General features: G+C 41.7%; 1 protein-coding gene across 1 annotated transcript; it reads right to left on the bottom strand.

The window, feature by feature from the left end:
• Nucleotides 1-2,575: 2,575 nt before the first annotated feature.
• gng4 (G protein subunit gamma 4) lies at nucleotides 2,576-16,877 on the bottom strand. The gene is made up of 3 exons (XM_084075923.1): nucleotides 16,538-16,877; nucleotides 13,470-13,575; nucleotides 2,576-3,428 (listed from the first exon to the last, which is right to left on the bottom strand). The coding sequence occupies exons 2-3, from the start codon at nucleotides 13,566-13,568 to the stop codon at nucleotides 3,300-3,302; spliced, it is 228 nt and encodes a 75-aa protein (XP_083932049.1). The 5' UTR covers nucleotides 13,569-13,575; nucleotides 16,538-16,877; the 3' UTR covers nucleotides 2,576-3,299.
• Nucleotides 16,878-17,220: the final 343 nt, after the last annotated feature.

Here is a 17,220-nt window from a genome sequence, read left to right as displayed (position 1 = left end):
GATCAGATCACCACAGAATACTTTGATATAATAAATAAAAAAAAACAGAATAATCCATCACAGAAAAAGTATAAAGGTGTCATTGATCTACTGATGGGGGTAGAAACTCAAGTGATGCTAACATATTATGAGGCTAATAGATCATCACTGTCAGTGTTGCACTTGCAATACATGAAACTACTAGCTACTGTGCTTTTATTCATGTGATGTCCAACAGTGTTTATGACACATGAACCCACCAGAAGACAGCAGTGCTGGAAAAAGTGCTACATTTTTTGATACTAAAAGTATCAATACTGCAATGTAGAAATAGTCTGTTATACGAGTAAAAGTCTGGAATAAAAAATGTACTTGACTAAACGTACAAAAGTATTAGTATCAAAATGTACTCAAAGTACCAAAAGTAAAAAGTAGCTACTCAATATGCAGAATGTCCCATTTCACAAGTTTTCAAATGTATAAAATGTATACAAAAATAGCAGATCTACAAGCTCACAATGCGACTCGTTGCGATGCATTGTAATGGCCAAAATATAAATAGAGCTGAAGTGGTTAATATATGTTTTGTAATAAGAATCAAAATCTACAAAGTAACTAGTAACTGAAGTTTTCAAATAATTATAGTGGAGTAAAAAGTACAATATTTGCCTCTGAGATGAGGTGGAGTAGAAGTAAAAAAAAGTATTGAAAATTGGAAAAACTCCCGTAAAAAAGTAAAAATATCTAAAAACTTTACTTAAGTACAGTACTTGAGCAAATGTACTTAGTTACTTTACACCGGTGGAAGACAGTGCAGACCTATACTATATGTTTGGGTTTCTAAATAATTAATACCAGGCAAACTGTGTGTGGGTGTCCATCTGGATTCCCCAATCAGTTTAACCACAAGAGGTCTCCACTGTACACAAAAACGCCTCTGTGTTATCATGGTGAGAGAGGCATGCTGGTGCAATGTCACAGAAATAGACGTAACACGTTTTGGGTTGCTGTTTCCTTTAATTTTGTTTGATCCATCAAAGGGTTGACAAAGCCTGCTATTGAAATCCCCCCCCAGCAAAAAAAGAGTTAATATTAATCATTCATCAATACAGCTGCACAGGTCAACATATCTGGACCCCAATGAGAATTATGTGCAGGATAGCACCCAGGAGACTACAAAGAGGCAATATTTCATATCATAATACTTCTCTCAGTTCACTCTGTTATAGATAGAAATAAATCCATGCAATTTTCATCTCTAGCCATGAACTTCATATTTCTTGTTTGAGATTTGGCACCATCTTCGAGATGAGGTCAGTGTGGGTCCTGAGGTCAGTCTCAGGTTGTCGTATTTTTTTTCCTTTAGTTTTTTTCTTTCTTTTTTTCTTTAAGACAGGAAATAAAGACACAATTATTGACCTGAAAACAGGTTGAGCAGAATCCAATATCTTGTCTCGGTGTCACTGTCACGGTAGGAAAGGAGCATGATTCCTAATGAGATGGCTATTCAAGTACCAGGAGATGTTTGTTTCTTCTTAACTGTTACAGAAATCAAAAACTTTAATGATGCAGAAAACCTGAACCACAGAAGGGATCATAACATGTAAACCGACCCTTGTCATTGTTTTAAAAAATACTCAAGATAGATCATAGTATCAATAATTGCATGATTTATAAATGGGTTTTTTCTTCTTCTTCTTCTTCCTAAGTATCATACAAGCTTAAGTAGCACTACACGCCATGTAGTGGTCAGTGCTGTGCAACGAATATTCAATATAACTACTGATAATAACAATATTATTTATGATCATAACAATTCATTGTAAAAATTAGCAAATGCTATTTAACTACGATTTTAAAGGAAATATTTGAGTGTGCTTTTTTCTGTTCTTTTTCTCTTTTTTTTCTCTTTTCAAACAAACAAAAAGGCTGCGGGATGCCAGTGTAAAGAATACACTGTTCTCACAGGAGTTGGCACTGTAACATACTGTACACTCTAATGCTTAATTTATATACTCTCCTTTGAAGGTGTGGCGCTAGAATAGCTGATCTACAAGCCCAAAGCGCGAGCTTGCAGACCAGCTATTTCCAGCATGCAACACCTTCGCATGACGAAGTATAGAATCAGGCTTGAAGACCGACGGCCTCATGAGCACAGACGGGGGCTGTCAGCGAGGAGCAGAGAAACATGCAGGCCTCCGGTTTGGCATTATGGTCAAAGGCCTTGCCATTCACTCTAGGACAGGCAAAAAGAATCAGGCTCAGGAAACGTACCCAGAAAACATACTACGGCGTTAGAGGATATGGGAGGGGAAGAACAAGATATCGATCCGACACCTCAAATTATTTGTTGATCTAGCATGTGGTTTGTTGTGGATTGTGCCATATCAAAATGAATAAACACATTAGAGTGGAGGGGGGTGGGGGGGGGGGGGGGAGGCACAGTAAGAATTATTCTCGACTTGAGGGTTGTGCACGGTTGATAACCCTGAAGAGGTTCAATCAATGGTTGCTTCAATAAGTAGAACATACTTTTGTATGTGGCCATCATCTCTCTCTCTCTCTCTCTCTCTCTCTCTCTCTCTCTGTTTGCATTCAATGAAATACTTTATGATGTGAGGCAACGCTGCCTTCCAGAGACTATTATTTTCCCTCATTTATAATTTGAATGTTTGCACGACTGAAGTGCAGCATGGATACATTTTTAGATGGATTTAGAACCAAATTAAAATAGAACAACAAATTAAATCATACAGGGTTTAGATTAAAAGTTCAACAGACAAATGGAGTTTCTATCATACCAATAACAAGTTCTGCTGAGAATAGACAGAACTGCTAGTTCATAATAATAATAATAATAAGGAACAACATAAAGCACAAGGTAAAAGTTGAGAGTGACGTTAAATATTAACACTATTTTCTTTAGATAAAGGGAGGGGAGGGGAAATCTTTAAAACTATAAAAGATTGGGCAGATTACTGTTTCCTGAGGCATGTTAAGTCTAGCACGATGAAAGAAAAAGGAAAAAACAATACAAAACAAAAACATCTCTTATCTCATTAAGCACTGAGCAAGGCTGTTCTCTAATAACAAAGCAATAACAAACCTATTTAACAAGACATGACACGCTCAATGGGTTGCCAGTTTGGTAGCTAGACTCCCCCGAAACCTTCAGCCACCAGGACAGAAGCTGACCAACAACAGTGTCCACCTGGCAACATCTAACTCAACGCCCATTGGCCAGTAGCGTCAGGTGTGGTGAAGACGAGAGAAGCCAGGCAACGGCGTGCCTGATCCTGCACTTCTTGACCAGCAGGTCATCAGAGGATGTTGCAGAAGAACTTCTTCTCTCGGAAGGGGTTCTCCGAGGCGGGGACGGGTACGATCAGAGGGTCCTCGCGTGTGTGGGCATCACAGTACGCCATCAGGTCTGCAGCCGCTTTGGATACCTGCGTTAAGAGAAAAGTACGGAGATTGATGATCAGGCTCCATCTCTAAGGATACCAGATTTTACAATTTACAATTTAGGCATTTAGCAGACACTCTTGATCGAGAGCGACTTACAGTAAGCAAGGTAAACACAAGGTAATACATCAAATGCATAGAGACAGTGTAATGCATCAGTAATCTAGGATCATAGGTAAACCAAGAACCTATCATCAGTCTTTTTTGATTGATTGAATATTTTATTAGGCAAAAAATGAAAAACAGCACAGTTACATTTAAAATACTTTGTCTAACAGGTCCGTTCATGAAAGACCTTGCGGTCTTGTTTCCAATGAGGGCCTTGGTATTCAATTTATAGACATATATATAGTGGCACCACAGTCTAAAACATTATAATATCAAAAAAAGTAAATAATATGTACATTGAACAACAAACTATAGGATGCCAGGTCAACAAATGAACCTGGCATCTGTCTAAATAACAAGCAATCAAAATGACATTTTAACCTTTGCATAAGACTGCATGGTCGTCAAGGCTAGGGCAAGTGCTACGGGCTGAGGTGGAGTCTGAAGAGGTGAGCCAAATGGACCCTAACGGGTCCATTTGGTTCCATTTGTACACTCTCAGAGTTAAATTAACATTGATTTTACAATATGAATTGGGGTCCCAGAGATAGAAATGCCATTAAATGGGGGTCCGTAGCCTAATGCATGTTAAACTGGGGGGGTCCTTAAATTACAATGATTGAGAATCACTGCTAGAGCCGTAAAAACCTTCTCTTATGGGGGTCCCTGGCTTATCTTTTCAAATGGGGGTCCGCGGGCTAATAAGAGTCAATTTGGGGGTCCTTGACATGAAAAAGTTTGAGAACCACTGTTTTAGGGAAGCTTCTGACAGCTTCCCTGTGTTAGCTGATATGAGTGAGCGGGAGGGTTTGTAGGGTTGGATCATGGCTTTGGTTGCTTTGTTGTAGGCCAACATCAGTGTTTTGTACTCTGTGCGGGCAGTAACTGAGAGCTAATGGATGGAGCGGAGAAGGGGGAGACATGTGATAAACACACATATTTCAACGTGGCTCTCTGCCTGTGGGTTTCCCCTGTGATCTGAACTGGGGGAGGTTATGGAGGGGAGCAGCTGTGTCCGTGGAAACGCCAGAGTTCAGGGATGCGTGCGGTGGCATAGGCCATCTGATGTCCAGCCTGCGTGTTCTTTTCACCCACTGGTTTTCTCTCAAAAGAATAAAGCCCCATTAACCGCATGAATCCTGGCGTCCCTATTCTGGGGCGAACAACAGCCGATCTAAAAGCCCACAGCGGTTGTAGATCAGCTGTTTTTTCGGCAAAGGGATTTGGTATAGATGGGGAAAAAAGTAGGACACCGGTCAACAATGTACAGTATATACATGTTGATTGAACGTTTAAGTGTGTATAAATGTGTTTCTCTGTAGAGTTAATCAACACTCTTAGGATTTCACTGTGCATGTCTCTTCACACATTTGGACATGCACATGTTTCATTGGCATGTTGCTTTTATCACTTTGTCATGTTTGAAAGGACTTGCAAAACATCTTGAGTGTTAGGATTGTTATGTTGTAACACTCAGCGCTACGGAGAAAGGGTGTGTGAGTGAGTGTGAGTGTGAGTGTGAGTGTGTGTGTGTGTGTGTGTGTGTGTGTGTGTGTGTGTGTGTGTGTGTGTGTGTGTGTGTGTGTGTGCGTGTGTGTGCACGTACGCACAACTATAATAACACGTGAATATAATAAACTTAAATCCTACATTTATTTGAATACTGTATAATAAACACCTCATCAGAATAGGTTTCACATTCTATAACACATAAAGTTTAGTACTGAAATATTGGTTGGATAATTACTGGAAGGTTTGTTTGCATTTACAAACAAATTATCAAGTGGTGTACATACTGTACATAAGTAAGCATGTCCAACGGAAGTGTCACAAAATACCAAACCGATTGCTTTCAAGCCAGAAATATGTATAATTCATCCTTCATAACTGCATAAAAGGTCTCCAAAATTTAAATAGCAGCCAAATTAAATCCTCGAAAGGATATACTGTAACTGATGCTGTGCCCAATAGAGCAGGACGCATATTCAATCAATAATCGGGGCATTGCAAGACTGTATGGAAACAAGACATAATAGCAGCACCCTCTCTTGTTACACAACAAAAACAGCTTAATTGGATTCATAGTAAAAGTAAGGACAACAATTATATTATTAAGTGCATGTAAATGTAGTCAGTGTGTAGAAAGGAAAGTGAGGACTCCACAGGAGTAAAGTAGTAGTGCATGGTGTGTCATTAGGACCAGACCGGCTGTAATTACTGTGCAGCCTCATGATGGAAGGAGAGGCCTTCTAATTAGCACAGATCCACATTCCTTTGGCTGATTGAGCAATTAATGAGAATATGGTGATCCCTCAATCAGCCACACAGAGACTGCTCTTGTCTCTTCCCCTTGTCAGATCTCTTAATTAAATTTAGAGAATCGGGCCAAGGGAGCCAGCTTCCCCCTCTGCCCTCGTAACCACTTAAGTTATGTACTTTGTCGTGCGACGAATAGCAAACATTGACGATCTTACATGCTCAGAACGTGTTGCGGAGCAATGGGTTTGTAGATCTGCTATTTTCACTATTTAGGAAATCATTGACCTTACAATTATATACGCCTATAATGACACGCCCAAAACAGGGACGCCAGGTGGGAAGTAGTTAACTTGTGCTGGCCCCCTGTCTTTTTTATTTGCTTGTGGGAGCATCGGGTGACAACATAGAGAAGACATAACATAAAGAATATATGTGTATAGGAAGAGTGACTGTGTCAAGAAGACTAAAAACAGACTAAATCAGAGGACATTGTTGTACTGGCACTCCCCTAACCTCGATTTGAAGTTGGGAATTATCACTTTTTCGATCTACTTAGTAGAGAGGAGGGTTTCCATGTACACAACCTTTTGTTGTGCTGAGTAGGGATGATAAGAGTGTGGCAAGCATCCAGCCCGGCGTATAATGCTGAGAGAACAGCTTCGGGGCCCAGAGGCAATCACTCCCCAGCACATGAGCAGCATATCCAATCAAATGATGAAACCACCCCTCTGGCTGCACAAATAGTAGGCTGTGCATGGAAACAGTTCAAGGGGGGGCCACTCCTTCGCTGTCTGAGAGAACGCACAGAATGATATCAAATAGGTTCATTTGATACGGAGGGAATGTGTTGTAGTTAATGGCTTTTGGGAACACCGTCTGTCAGTGTAATGGTTATTGAAGGGAGTCTTCCAGTGAAGCCTCATATTGATTGAGCCAGTGAGACTGAAAATACATGAATGAGTAACCATTTTAGAGGCATTAAAGGGTGAAGTAACTGACCCCATTGATGGAAACCATAAATAGCATGTTGCGGCCTGGACCGCTGGCGTAGTGGTCTAGGCACCTACAGTAGGCTCAATATAGCCTGACAGCATGTTGCGGGTTCGAGTCCCAATCCCAATGGCCTTTGCTGCATATCACTCCCCATCTCTCTCTCCCCATTTCCTGTCAACCTACTGTCCTGTCAATAAAGGCATGTTGCGTAATTATAATAATCAATAAATAATCAATATATTCTTTCAACCTTTGTTTACCTTTGTTCCAGCATGCTGCCTAACATCACACATCCAGCTTCCTGACGTTGGATATCGTAACAGTGGTATAGGACTTGCAACTGGGAACTTCAACACAGCTGTTAAGCAAGGGAACTAGGGAAACGACATACTGTAGTTAGCTGGTTCTTCAATTTCCCCACCTAGACTTTCAAGGGACTTCAACCAAATACCTTCAGACCACCCTAATATCACTGCCACTCCCAAGAATATATACTGACTGCTGCAGGAAAAAACTGCAAATCCTAGACAATCTCAGACAATTGACAATGATCCAACACGGGTGGAAGACAAATGATAGCGGGCAGAGGAAAATGTCTGACGCAGGCCAATTGTCTTTTTGAGAAAGAGAGATGGGATTCAAAGAGAGACAGAAAGGCAGAGAGAGACACACACACAGTAAGAAAGAGAGAGAAATGCGCGCGCGCGAGCGCACACGAGCGCACACACACACACACACACACACACACACACACACACACACACACACACACACACACACACACACACACAGAGTCAGAGAGAGTGATGGCCAGGAGCAATATCCCTTCCACCTACAGTACCTCCACTCTATCAGTACCAAGAGATCTTGTCTTTCTCAGTGTGACACTCCAGTCACCATTCAGCACCCCTTCCCTCCGAAAATCGACTGCTGCTGTAGCCTGCAATGTCTCCGCGGTAGCCCCACCTTTGCGCTCATACTGTACCTACGGCATAAAGATTCATTCATACTCATTGCACGAGGGCGTCCCTTGCTAAAAAAAAGTGAAATACAAACTAACAGACGCATCGTTATCTTTCAGATCAGTTATTTTTGGCAAGCGACACCATCCCACAATGAACTAGGCATAAAATAAGCTTAAGATTGATACTAGGAATCTCCCAGCAGTGCGCAGTAGATACAAATACACACTACAGCATACTGCAGCTGTGTCTGGCAGGTATGGCTAAGGGTATATGTTTTTTGTTTTGTTTTTGTTTTTTCAAGGTTAACCACCTTCATCTTGATGCCTGTCAGGAAATGCTGACCTGCTAAGTAACTTTGGCATTTGTATTTGTTGTAGTCTGGGTGTGGACTAACTGCATTTCAATCTTAGAAGCTCGTATAGCATGCAGGTCAGATCTGAAGACAATTTGCGATAGATTCCACATGGTATGTCATGATTGACCTCTGCTGGGTCATCTAACACAATAGTCCAAAACAGACAGTATGCAATGCACTGAAACTAAACATATGCATAGATATCTGAACAGTATTTATATCTATCTATCTATCTATCTACCTACTATGCATATATTCCGTTTTTATACCGCCAGGCAAGCGATACCGCAGTATCAAATGCAGACAAACAGACTAGGGGCCGTTTCTACAGCCAGACCATCAGGCTGCTGAATAGGCACTGAGCCCTGTTGCCATGTCAGTCATAAAAGCTCCCATTACACTGGTACTATCACATGCATGACTGTAGAGACACACCCCTTCCTATACATTTTATGAGTATTAGATATCTGCTGCTATTTGGTATATTTTTTATTTGCACAATAGACTGAGGAACTCTGCCTTGATTGCTCACTATATGTATATTTAACATTTGTTTTGATAATTGATATTTTTTACTCTTACTCTCATTTAATTTAAAATGTAACACTGATGATTTCACCCACTCTTTTGCACCTATAAACTTGTAATGTGACAATAACATACTTGTAATATGAAAATAACATACATAAACATACGTACATACAAAGATACACATAATTACATACATACATACATACATACTGTATGATGCAGGAGCGTACAGCAGATGATTTATTTTAGAGCCACAATACAGATTTCTGAAGTACACAGAAAACACGCATGAACGGCACACACGACACACTGCATACAAAACACACACGCGCATGCACGCACACATACACACACACATACACACACACACACACGCACACACACACACACACAGCAGACCTAGGCTGCTAAATTGTGGAATACAAATACACTCTCCTATCCCAGTCAGCAGAAATAGTGCAAGAGAAGCTATTCTTACTGGTGGATCCAAACTAACACACCATCTTCGGTTTCTGTTGCCTTTTCAAATGCATGAGACAGAGTCTGACAGACATGTCGTGACTGTCACAGGTGAGCACTGAAGGCAAACAGAGCAGAGTAACATAATGAATTGGTCCTGTATGATAGCTAGCGAGGTTGGGAATGCTATCTTTCACACCGTTAGCAATCAGACAAAATGACAGGTTTTGCATTTTGTGATGTATTAAACAGTGGCAGTATGCTTGTGTTGGCACCTGATATTGTGTTAACAAATATTTGAATATATAACATATTAAATGAATAGTGACTTCTGCTTTTCAAGATTGTATTTATTCATTTATTATTTAGGTTTTATCCAAGTGTTTGATGAGCACACATTCTCTTTTACAGGCTTTCTGCTTCACAAGCACACAGCATGAGGTGTTGTCCAAAACAACTAGTCTTCTATTGGGGATTTAGTAGCTGCAATGGAACAATTTGGAGTTGAGTGTTTTGCACAGAGGCCCAGCCATGGCAATCATTGAGTGAAGGAAGACAAGAGCATTATTCATTCATTTGCCCAGCAAATAAACATATATTTTTTCTCAGCAATATGAACTAGTAACCCTTTGGGTCACACGCCCATCTTTGTAACTCCTGCACCACCACTGTCATTATATTGCACATCTTGTCGAAGAATTATGAGATGTGACCATTTAAATTAACTCAAATATACAAAAATAATCCTCCCACTACAAGCAGTTGTGAGCTCTTGCCCCGCCTAGCTGAATCAGACCAAAAGAGAACGTTTGGATAATGGATTCATAAATTAAATTACAGGTGACGTCTGCAAGGTAAATGTACTGTATATGACAACAGTAAAGTGTCCCCATTGTGCAAGCAAATAGAACAACATCCGATATATATATTGTGGGTTGATAAATAGGCCTACATATTGGTTATTTAAATCGGCGATCGGTCACATTCACGTGTATGCGCGAGCGCGTGCGCGTGCCGTAGCGCCCAACGTTTTTGAGGGCAAGGAATGTACTGCTTGTACTGACCAGCAAAGCTGTGGCACAGCTGTAGAGTTAAGATCTGACCTGACTTGGTCTGGTCTGTTTTCTCTCAGACCCGTTATTATCAGATGACACTTAGGTCAAAGGGATCATTGTTAATTCTTGCCTGTTCCTGTTACTGGTGTGTTTGTTCTGTTGCATTGGGTATATAAACTGTGAATGTTCATACAGTATGTTGTTCTGGGAGTCAGAGAGAGTGTTTTAATTTCCATTTCAAACATCTACGTTTGGCTCCAGTATCCGGACACTTAAAAAATTCTCATACTTAAAGATCTGAGTTGTGGTCTCTGTCTCACTGTTGTGCCTGTTATACTTTCTGAGTACCCAAATGCAGATGGCCTTGACAATCAGACCTCTGGTACCTAAATTGGTTCAAGTTAACCCATTCAATCTGGGAATGCATCTGTGTCATTTCAGATTTTAGCTATAGCCATTATTTTATACTTTGGCTATTCAAAAATAGCAGATCTACACACTCATAGCGCGGCAGCTTGTATATCTTCTATTTTTGAAAAATCATGAAAATCTGTGCAAATCTTTGAATACAATATGTTTAAAGCGAACATTTGTAACTCAAATCTTTGCTTCTGGGGGTTCCTGGAACGCAATATTTTGAGAAAGGGGCCCGCGACCAAATACATATCCTTTTGGGGGTCCTTGACATGAAAAAGTTTGAGAACCAGCAACATACGGTTTTCAGAAAACTGTTAGGATTTAGAAGACATTTGTAGATGCGTTCCTGCATTGAATGGGTTAAACTGACTTCTAATGGGTAGAACTTGGGGTGGCAGTGGCTTTGGAGGTAGAGCGTGCAGCCTCTACTCTGGGGAAATGGAAGGTTTCCGGTCCCTGATCCCTGGCTCCCCCTGGCTTAGTGTGGAAGTGTTCTTGAGCAAGACACTGAACCCATGACTACTCCCAATGAGCAGGTTGGTGCCTTACATGCCTTACATGGCTGCTTCCGCCGTCAGAGTGTGAATTTGCTGAATGTAATGCACATTGTAAAGCGGTTTGGATAAAAGGTGCTATATATAAATGCACCATTTACCATTTTCGTTAGCTTGCTGATGGTAAAAAAAAAACTCTGTAACTTTCAGATACTAATACAATTTAAATTCTGGTCGATCTACAATCTAGATAAATAACACAAATATAAAGCTATTTACTTAAACAAAACATAGTGATACTGTATAGAATAATAATGGCGTGGGCCTCCCTGTCCAGTCTTAGATAGTACATTTACTACAGTATGTATGTATACTGTACATACCGATTAACCCTGTTCTAGATACTTACTGAAGGCTCATAAGAGACAGGCTAATGTCATTTAGGATGATACATGATTCAGTTTCGACTTAAAACTGTTCAGCAACCATACTGATTGTACCGCTGGACACAATGCAGACATAATCTAAAACATGGAGTGACATGGAGTGTGTGATTGCTAGTGACATTGAAGAATGATATGCGCGTACACACACACACATACGCACGCACGTGCACACACACATTCAGGTACAGTGCACAGTAAAATCCTCAGTGTTCATTTATCCATTCAGTTAAGACTTAAAACTGTTCAGCAACCATACTGATTGTACCACTAGACACGATACAGACATAAGACAGGTCATCTAAAACATGGAGCGACATGGAGTGTTTGATTGCTAGTGACATTGAAGAATTATATGCGCGTACACTACACACTCATACTCACACTCATACTCACACACATACGCACACGCATGCACACACACATTCAGGTACAGTGCACAGTAAAATCCTCAGCGTTAATGTATCCATAACCTCTGAAGACAGATTGTACAATACATTAAGCACCCGGTTACATTCCTACACTCTCAGAGTTAAATGAACACTCCAGATTTTACAGTGTAGATCGTCGTGGTCGGGGCAGATACCTCTCTCTAGGTCGTCCTCAGACGAGCCCTCCATCGTTGCTTCCAGTCATCCCGATTCTCCATACATCTGGCCAACTCATTGGTGCTATGGGCTCCTGCATCCTTCTTGAGCGTGTCCACGTATGTTAGTGTGGGGCGTCCTCTTGACCGGTGCCCATGTGTTGGTTCCCACAGCACCAGTTTGCTGGCTGGCAGCTCTCGGTGCCTTTGGCAGTGTCCTGCTAGTCTCATTCTCCTTGTAGCAATCTTCTCGCTCACCCTTGGTATTCCCTCATACAGGATTCTGTTGGTAACATGCGCACTCTTGCTGATGTTAAGCACTGCACGCAGCATCCTGGTGTAGCACCCGTCCAGGGACTTCTCAAGGGCTGGTTTCAGGGTCCAGCATTCACTGCCATAGAGAAGAACGGACTCTACTGTCGCGTAGAAGAAGCTGAGTTTGATTTGGCGGGGGAGATTGGAGTTCCAAACACTGGTCATGCCATTCAGGGCCCTCCATGCAATTGCCTTCCTCACTTTAAGATCTTGCTCAGTTGAGTTGACCCATGCGCCCAGGTATTTGAAGTCCTCGACTTCTTTCAGCACAGTGCCTCCTGTTGTAGTCAGAGGTTGATGTTCTGGTGGAACGTTGTAGGTGAGGACCTCAGTTTTCTTGGCGTTTAGCCTGAGGCCGACCTTGGCGCACTCTAGCTCTACCCTGTTCAGTAGTTCTTGTGCTTGTTCCACGTTGTCAGAGAGCAAACTGATGTCATCCGCATAGTCAAGGTCTGTGAGGACCACTGCGGGGTGTCGCCTCGACTTCCTTGGCGTTAGTGTGAAGCCAAGTTCCTGCTCTCGCCCACTGATTGCTTTCCTGAGCGCATAATCGAGGACTATAATGAAGAGAAAGGGGGCTAGTGTATCCCCTTGCATAACCCCAGCCAGGATGTCAAACTCCTCGCTGTTGCCGTCTGGGGTCACCACCTTGGCCCTTGTTCCTGCGTACATGGACTCTATTGCTCGGTATCTCCATATTTCAACTTTTTAATGTTTTTTCATAAATCAATGGTTCATCATACAATAAAGATTGTAGCACAAAAGCAGTGAAAGGCCTGGACTGCTGGTGTAGCGGTCCAGGCACCAATGGCTACAATGTAACCTGACAGGGCGTCACAGGCTCCAGACGCGTGTCACTCCCCATCTTTCTCCCCATTTACTGTCAGCCTACTTTCCTATCTATCATAAAGGCACAAAGAGCCCTAAATAAATCTAAAAAAAAACAAAAGAAAAACAGTGAAAAGTTCAATTTTCAAATGTTTTAAAAATAATAATGAAAAAACGAGAGAGCACCTGGAGAGCAACGAGATATAAAGTCGAGTACCTTTATTCTATCCATGCAGGCCTCCATTTTCAGCTGCTCTACTGCTTTCCTGGCCTGGGAGATGCTGGCTGTACTGTTGTTAGTGACGGCGTCCTTCATGCTGCTCCTGTCATTTGAATGTAAAGCACAAAAGCACACATGAAGCCAATGGAGGTCACGTTAGGTCACTGGTTCTCAACCTGCGGGCCGGGGCTCCCTGGTGGGCCGTGAGGATATTGCAAGTGGGCCCCCCAAATAATTGATTTTAATAAAGATTTTAACGATAATATAACATTAATATAATTTTAAAAAACGATGTAAAAACATGTCATAGATGTTTGTTTTTTCTTCTTTAAAACCTTGAAAAGTAAGTCATTACTTTCATTGTGATACAGAAAAATAGGAACTTGCGTACTACATTAGTTCCATTGATCCAAGTCGAAACACAATCAATTGATTGATCACAACAAGCTCTGAAAATGCACCCGTCTTACCACTTAACACGGCAGCCGTGTCAGGGGTAAGACGGGTGGGCTGCGAAAGCTTTTGGGCCCTGATCCAGTAACGGTTGAGAACCACTGCATTAGGGCCCTGATCCAAGAAAGGTTGAGAACCACTGCATTAGAGCCCATAAAGCGCCAGCAGACCCCCAGGCTGGGGTTCCGTCCTCCTTGAAGGAGCCATTCCATTCCATGCCACAACCATTTAGGTTCCTCTGTGCTCTCTCTGACTGTGAGACCCGCTTTTAAAGCAGCTATAAGCACTTATTAATTTCACAGAATGATGCTCACTGCTCAATGCCTATATGGACATCTTTCAATTAAGAATCTAAAGTTAATATTAATGTGTGCTTGTTCAAGCATTAATGCAAGCAGGGAAGCCCATTCGTTCATTTTTACTCACAGCAACAGTGTGGAGGAGGGAGTGTTACTGTCATACCAACACCTGGTTGCTGCCAAGTATAATCACAGTGTTTGTTTGTGGTCAGTGAATAGTTCCACAAGGGGTTATGTACTAACTGTCAGTGTTAAAAAATGTGTCCATTTGGGTTATTTTTTAAAATTAACATTGAGGATTTTACTGTGCAAACTAAAGGCACCTCAACAGTAGCCTGGCATTGGCCAGACTGATAACGTGGATTCACTCACACGTTTGCGGAGGAGGAACGTGTGAGTGAATCCACGTTATCAGTCTGGCCAATGCCAGGCCACCTCAACAGTGGTTTTCAAGAAAAGGGAGACTGTATTGCTCACCTCCAATTTCCACCACAACCTTAAGTATGTTGCCATGGACACTCACTCCACAAAGTGGGAATATTATAGGACTATCACAGTGGTTAATTCAAAGAGGACCCCCATAACTGTGAGTGTATGGTCCATTTGTACACTCTGCAGGGTTACAGACCTGTAAGGGTCCATTTTGAACCCCTTCAAGGAACCCTGGACCCCACGTTTGAGAACCACTGGTCTATCACATCCTCGATCAGGACCTGCCACATTGTAGACCACTTTCTTATAAAGCTTAACAGTACGCAGGCGTTTTTGTCTCATCCATTGCATTGCACCCAGCTGGTTCTGGCTATTCAAACTATCCATGCAAGAGCTAAACCCTGCATGATTTCTCGTGTCATAGCCTGGGCCCTATATATGCTCATGAACCAGGCCTACAGAGAAATTCTCAGGGGGAGAGAAATGATCTCTATCGGTTTGAAAAAAAATACAGGTGGATATAGGCTATAAAAAGAGTCCTAATTCATATCTGAAAATAAACACATATGATGAGAGTTCCAGACAGTTCCAAGATCTGGGAACTGTCTGGAAGGAACTCTCCGTTTGAAAAAGACAGGTGGGTGTAGGCTGGATTCCTAATTGAGATCTGAAAATAAACACATAATATGATGGGGCTGGCAGATCTTAGAACTGTGGTATAGGCCAGGGGTCTTCAACAGGGGGTCCTCAGAGCTACTATAGGGGGTCCGCCAAATCTTTGTGTGATAGGATTTTGTTTTTTTTACATTAACCACTTGAACCCTAGAATTCCTTTTCTGAGGGGAACATTGGCCGAAAATAGCAGATCTACAAGCTCTCAACGCTCGCACTGCGAGGTGTTGAGAGCTTGTAGATCGGCTATTTTTGGCAAAGAGGCTATAGGTGTAGAGGGAAAAAAATAGCAGACTAAGTTAAAAAAAAAAACTTTTATCTGAAACACAATTTTATACAATATAGAGTAGGGGGTCCCTGCTTCATCTCTCGCTCAGCTAGGGGGTCCTTGGCCTGAAAACGTTGAAGACCCCTGGTATAGGCCACTGGAGCAAGCAACTCCAGCCTTTATCATAGGCCTCCCCCCCAATAATCAATAATAAAAACGAAAATCACACAAAATGTGTTAAATGCCTAATGAAACACATTTCGTTAGGGTATCATGTATATAGGTTACACTTGCATCAATTAATCGCCGGTATTGCAACGATGTTTATTGCATCGGCATTAAGCTGCATTCAAATGATAAACCCATTACGGATGCTATATGCAAAGGGCTGGTGGGCGGTGAGAAGCTTCCTTCTGCAAATAAAACCCTTAAAGAGCTATAAATAAAGCCAGTTTACAACGTTTGATCACATCTCCGTAGTAAAACCCACCACCAGGCCCACTTCCACTTCATCCTCAGCCTGTTAAGGCTGTTATCGAGCAGTATATAATGTCCATAACGTGCACTGTTACCCAAATATAACGGTCATATATATGTTGAATAATAGGCATCATCATGTAATCTAAGGATTTAATTCCAGACATACTCCTTGCGATCTGCGGCCCTTGAGTGTTATTAAAGAGCAGAAAACAGCACACCCAACATCAGAGTTCAACACGTCTTTTGCATAAAAATGGCTCTTTTTTTACATGATCAAATAATTGTGTATTAAAAGCAAAACAATATCTGCCAGCCTTCGTTTGTCTGATCACCTATAGGTGATCAAACGAAGGCTGGATGATATTTTTTTGCTTTAGCCTATAATAATACACAATTATTTGATCATGTAAAAATAGCCATTTTAAGCAAAAGACGTAGATGTTGGCTACACGCCACCTTACCTGAAATGTGCGTCCCAAGGTTTCCAATGGTGAGGATTCCGGGTTAGACCGACTGACTCCACCCAACAAAGAGATATGTCACTGCGATCTGTCAAAACGGGAGAATGATAAGGAGAAACCCCGCTATTGTACAGATCAGATCAGATGATTATTAGGCTGTATATACACAGACGTGGGGTTTTCATTCGCTTTTCAACCGCGTGCTGCTCTGCCGTGTCTGATCGCCCCAGAAGGTATGGTGCGTTCTTTACGCATATTATTCCGTTCGGGATGAATCAATCCAAATGACTGAGAGGATGATGATATTACGCATGCAGCAGCTCTATGGGGGGAACCTCTCTCTATGACGGTGGGATATGTGGGGCAGGAACCACTCGATCACAAGACCGGGAGCTGAGCAGCAAATACAGGCGCTACTATACAGTAGGAGCAGTGGGTTCTCAACCTGTGGGACGGGACCCATCTTTGGGTCGCGGAACAAAATTCTTTATTATGTCACGATTACATTTTTTGTTTGTATGAATAAAAAAAAGCAATGATTTTTCAAAAAGAATTTCATCAATACATTATTCTTTTTTTAAATCAAAGAAATTCCATAAATCAGAAAACAAATGTATAAGTAGTAGTGAAAATAGCCGATCTACAAGCTCGCAACACAGCTGAAGCATCACATTGTGAGCTTG

Source organism: Gymnoscopelus microlampas, assembly GCF_963454915.1.
Source record: "Gymnoscopelus microlampas genome assembly, chromosome: 13".
In the NCBI taxonomy this organism is placed as follows: Eukaryota; Metazoa; Chordata; class Actinopteri; order Myctophiformes; family Myctophidae; genus Gymnoscopelus; species Gymnoscopelus microlampas.
The sequence above is the reverse complement of the archived record's forward strand: the minus strand, read 5'-3'. Positions and strand labels throughout refer to the sequence as shown.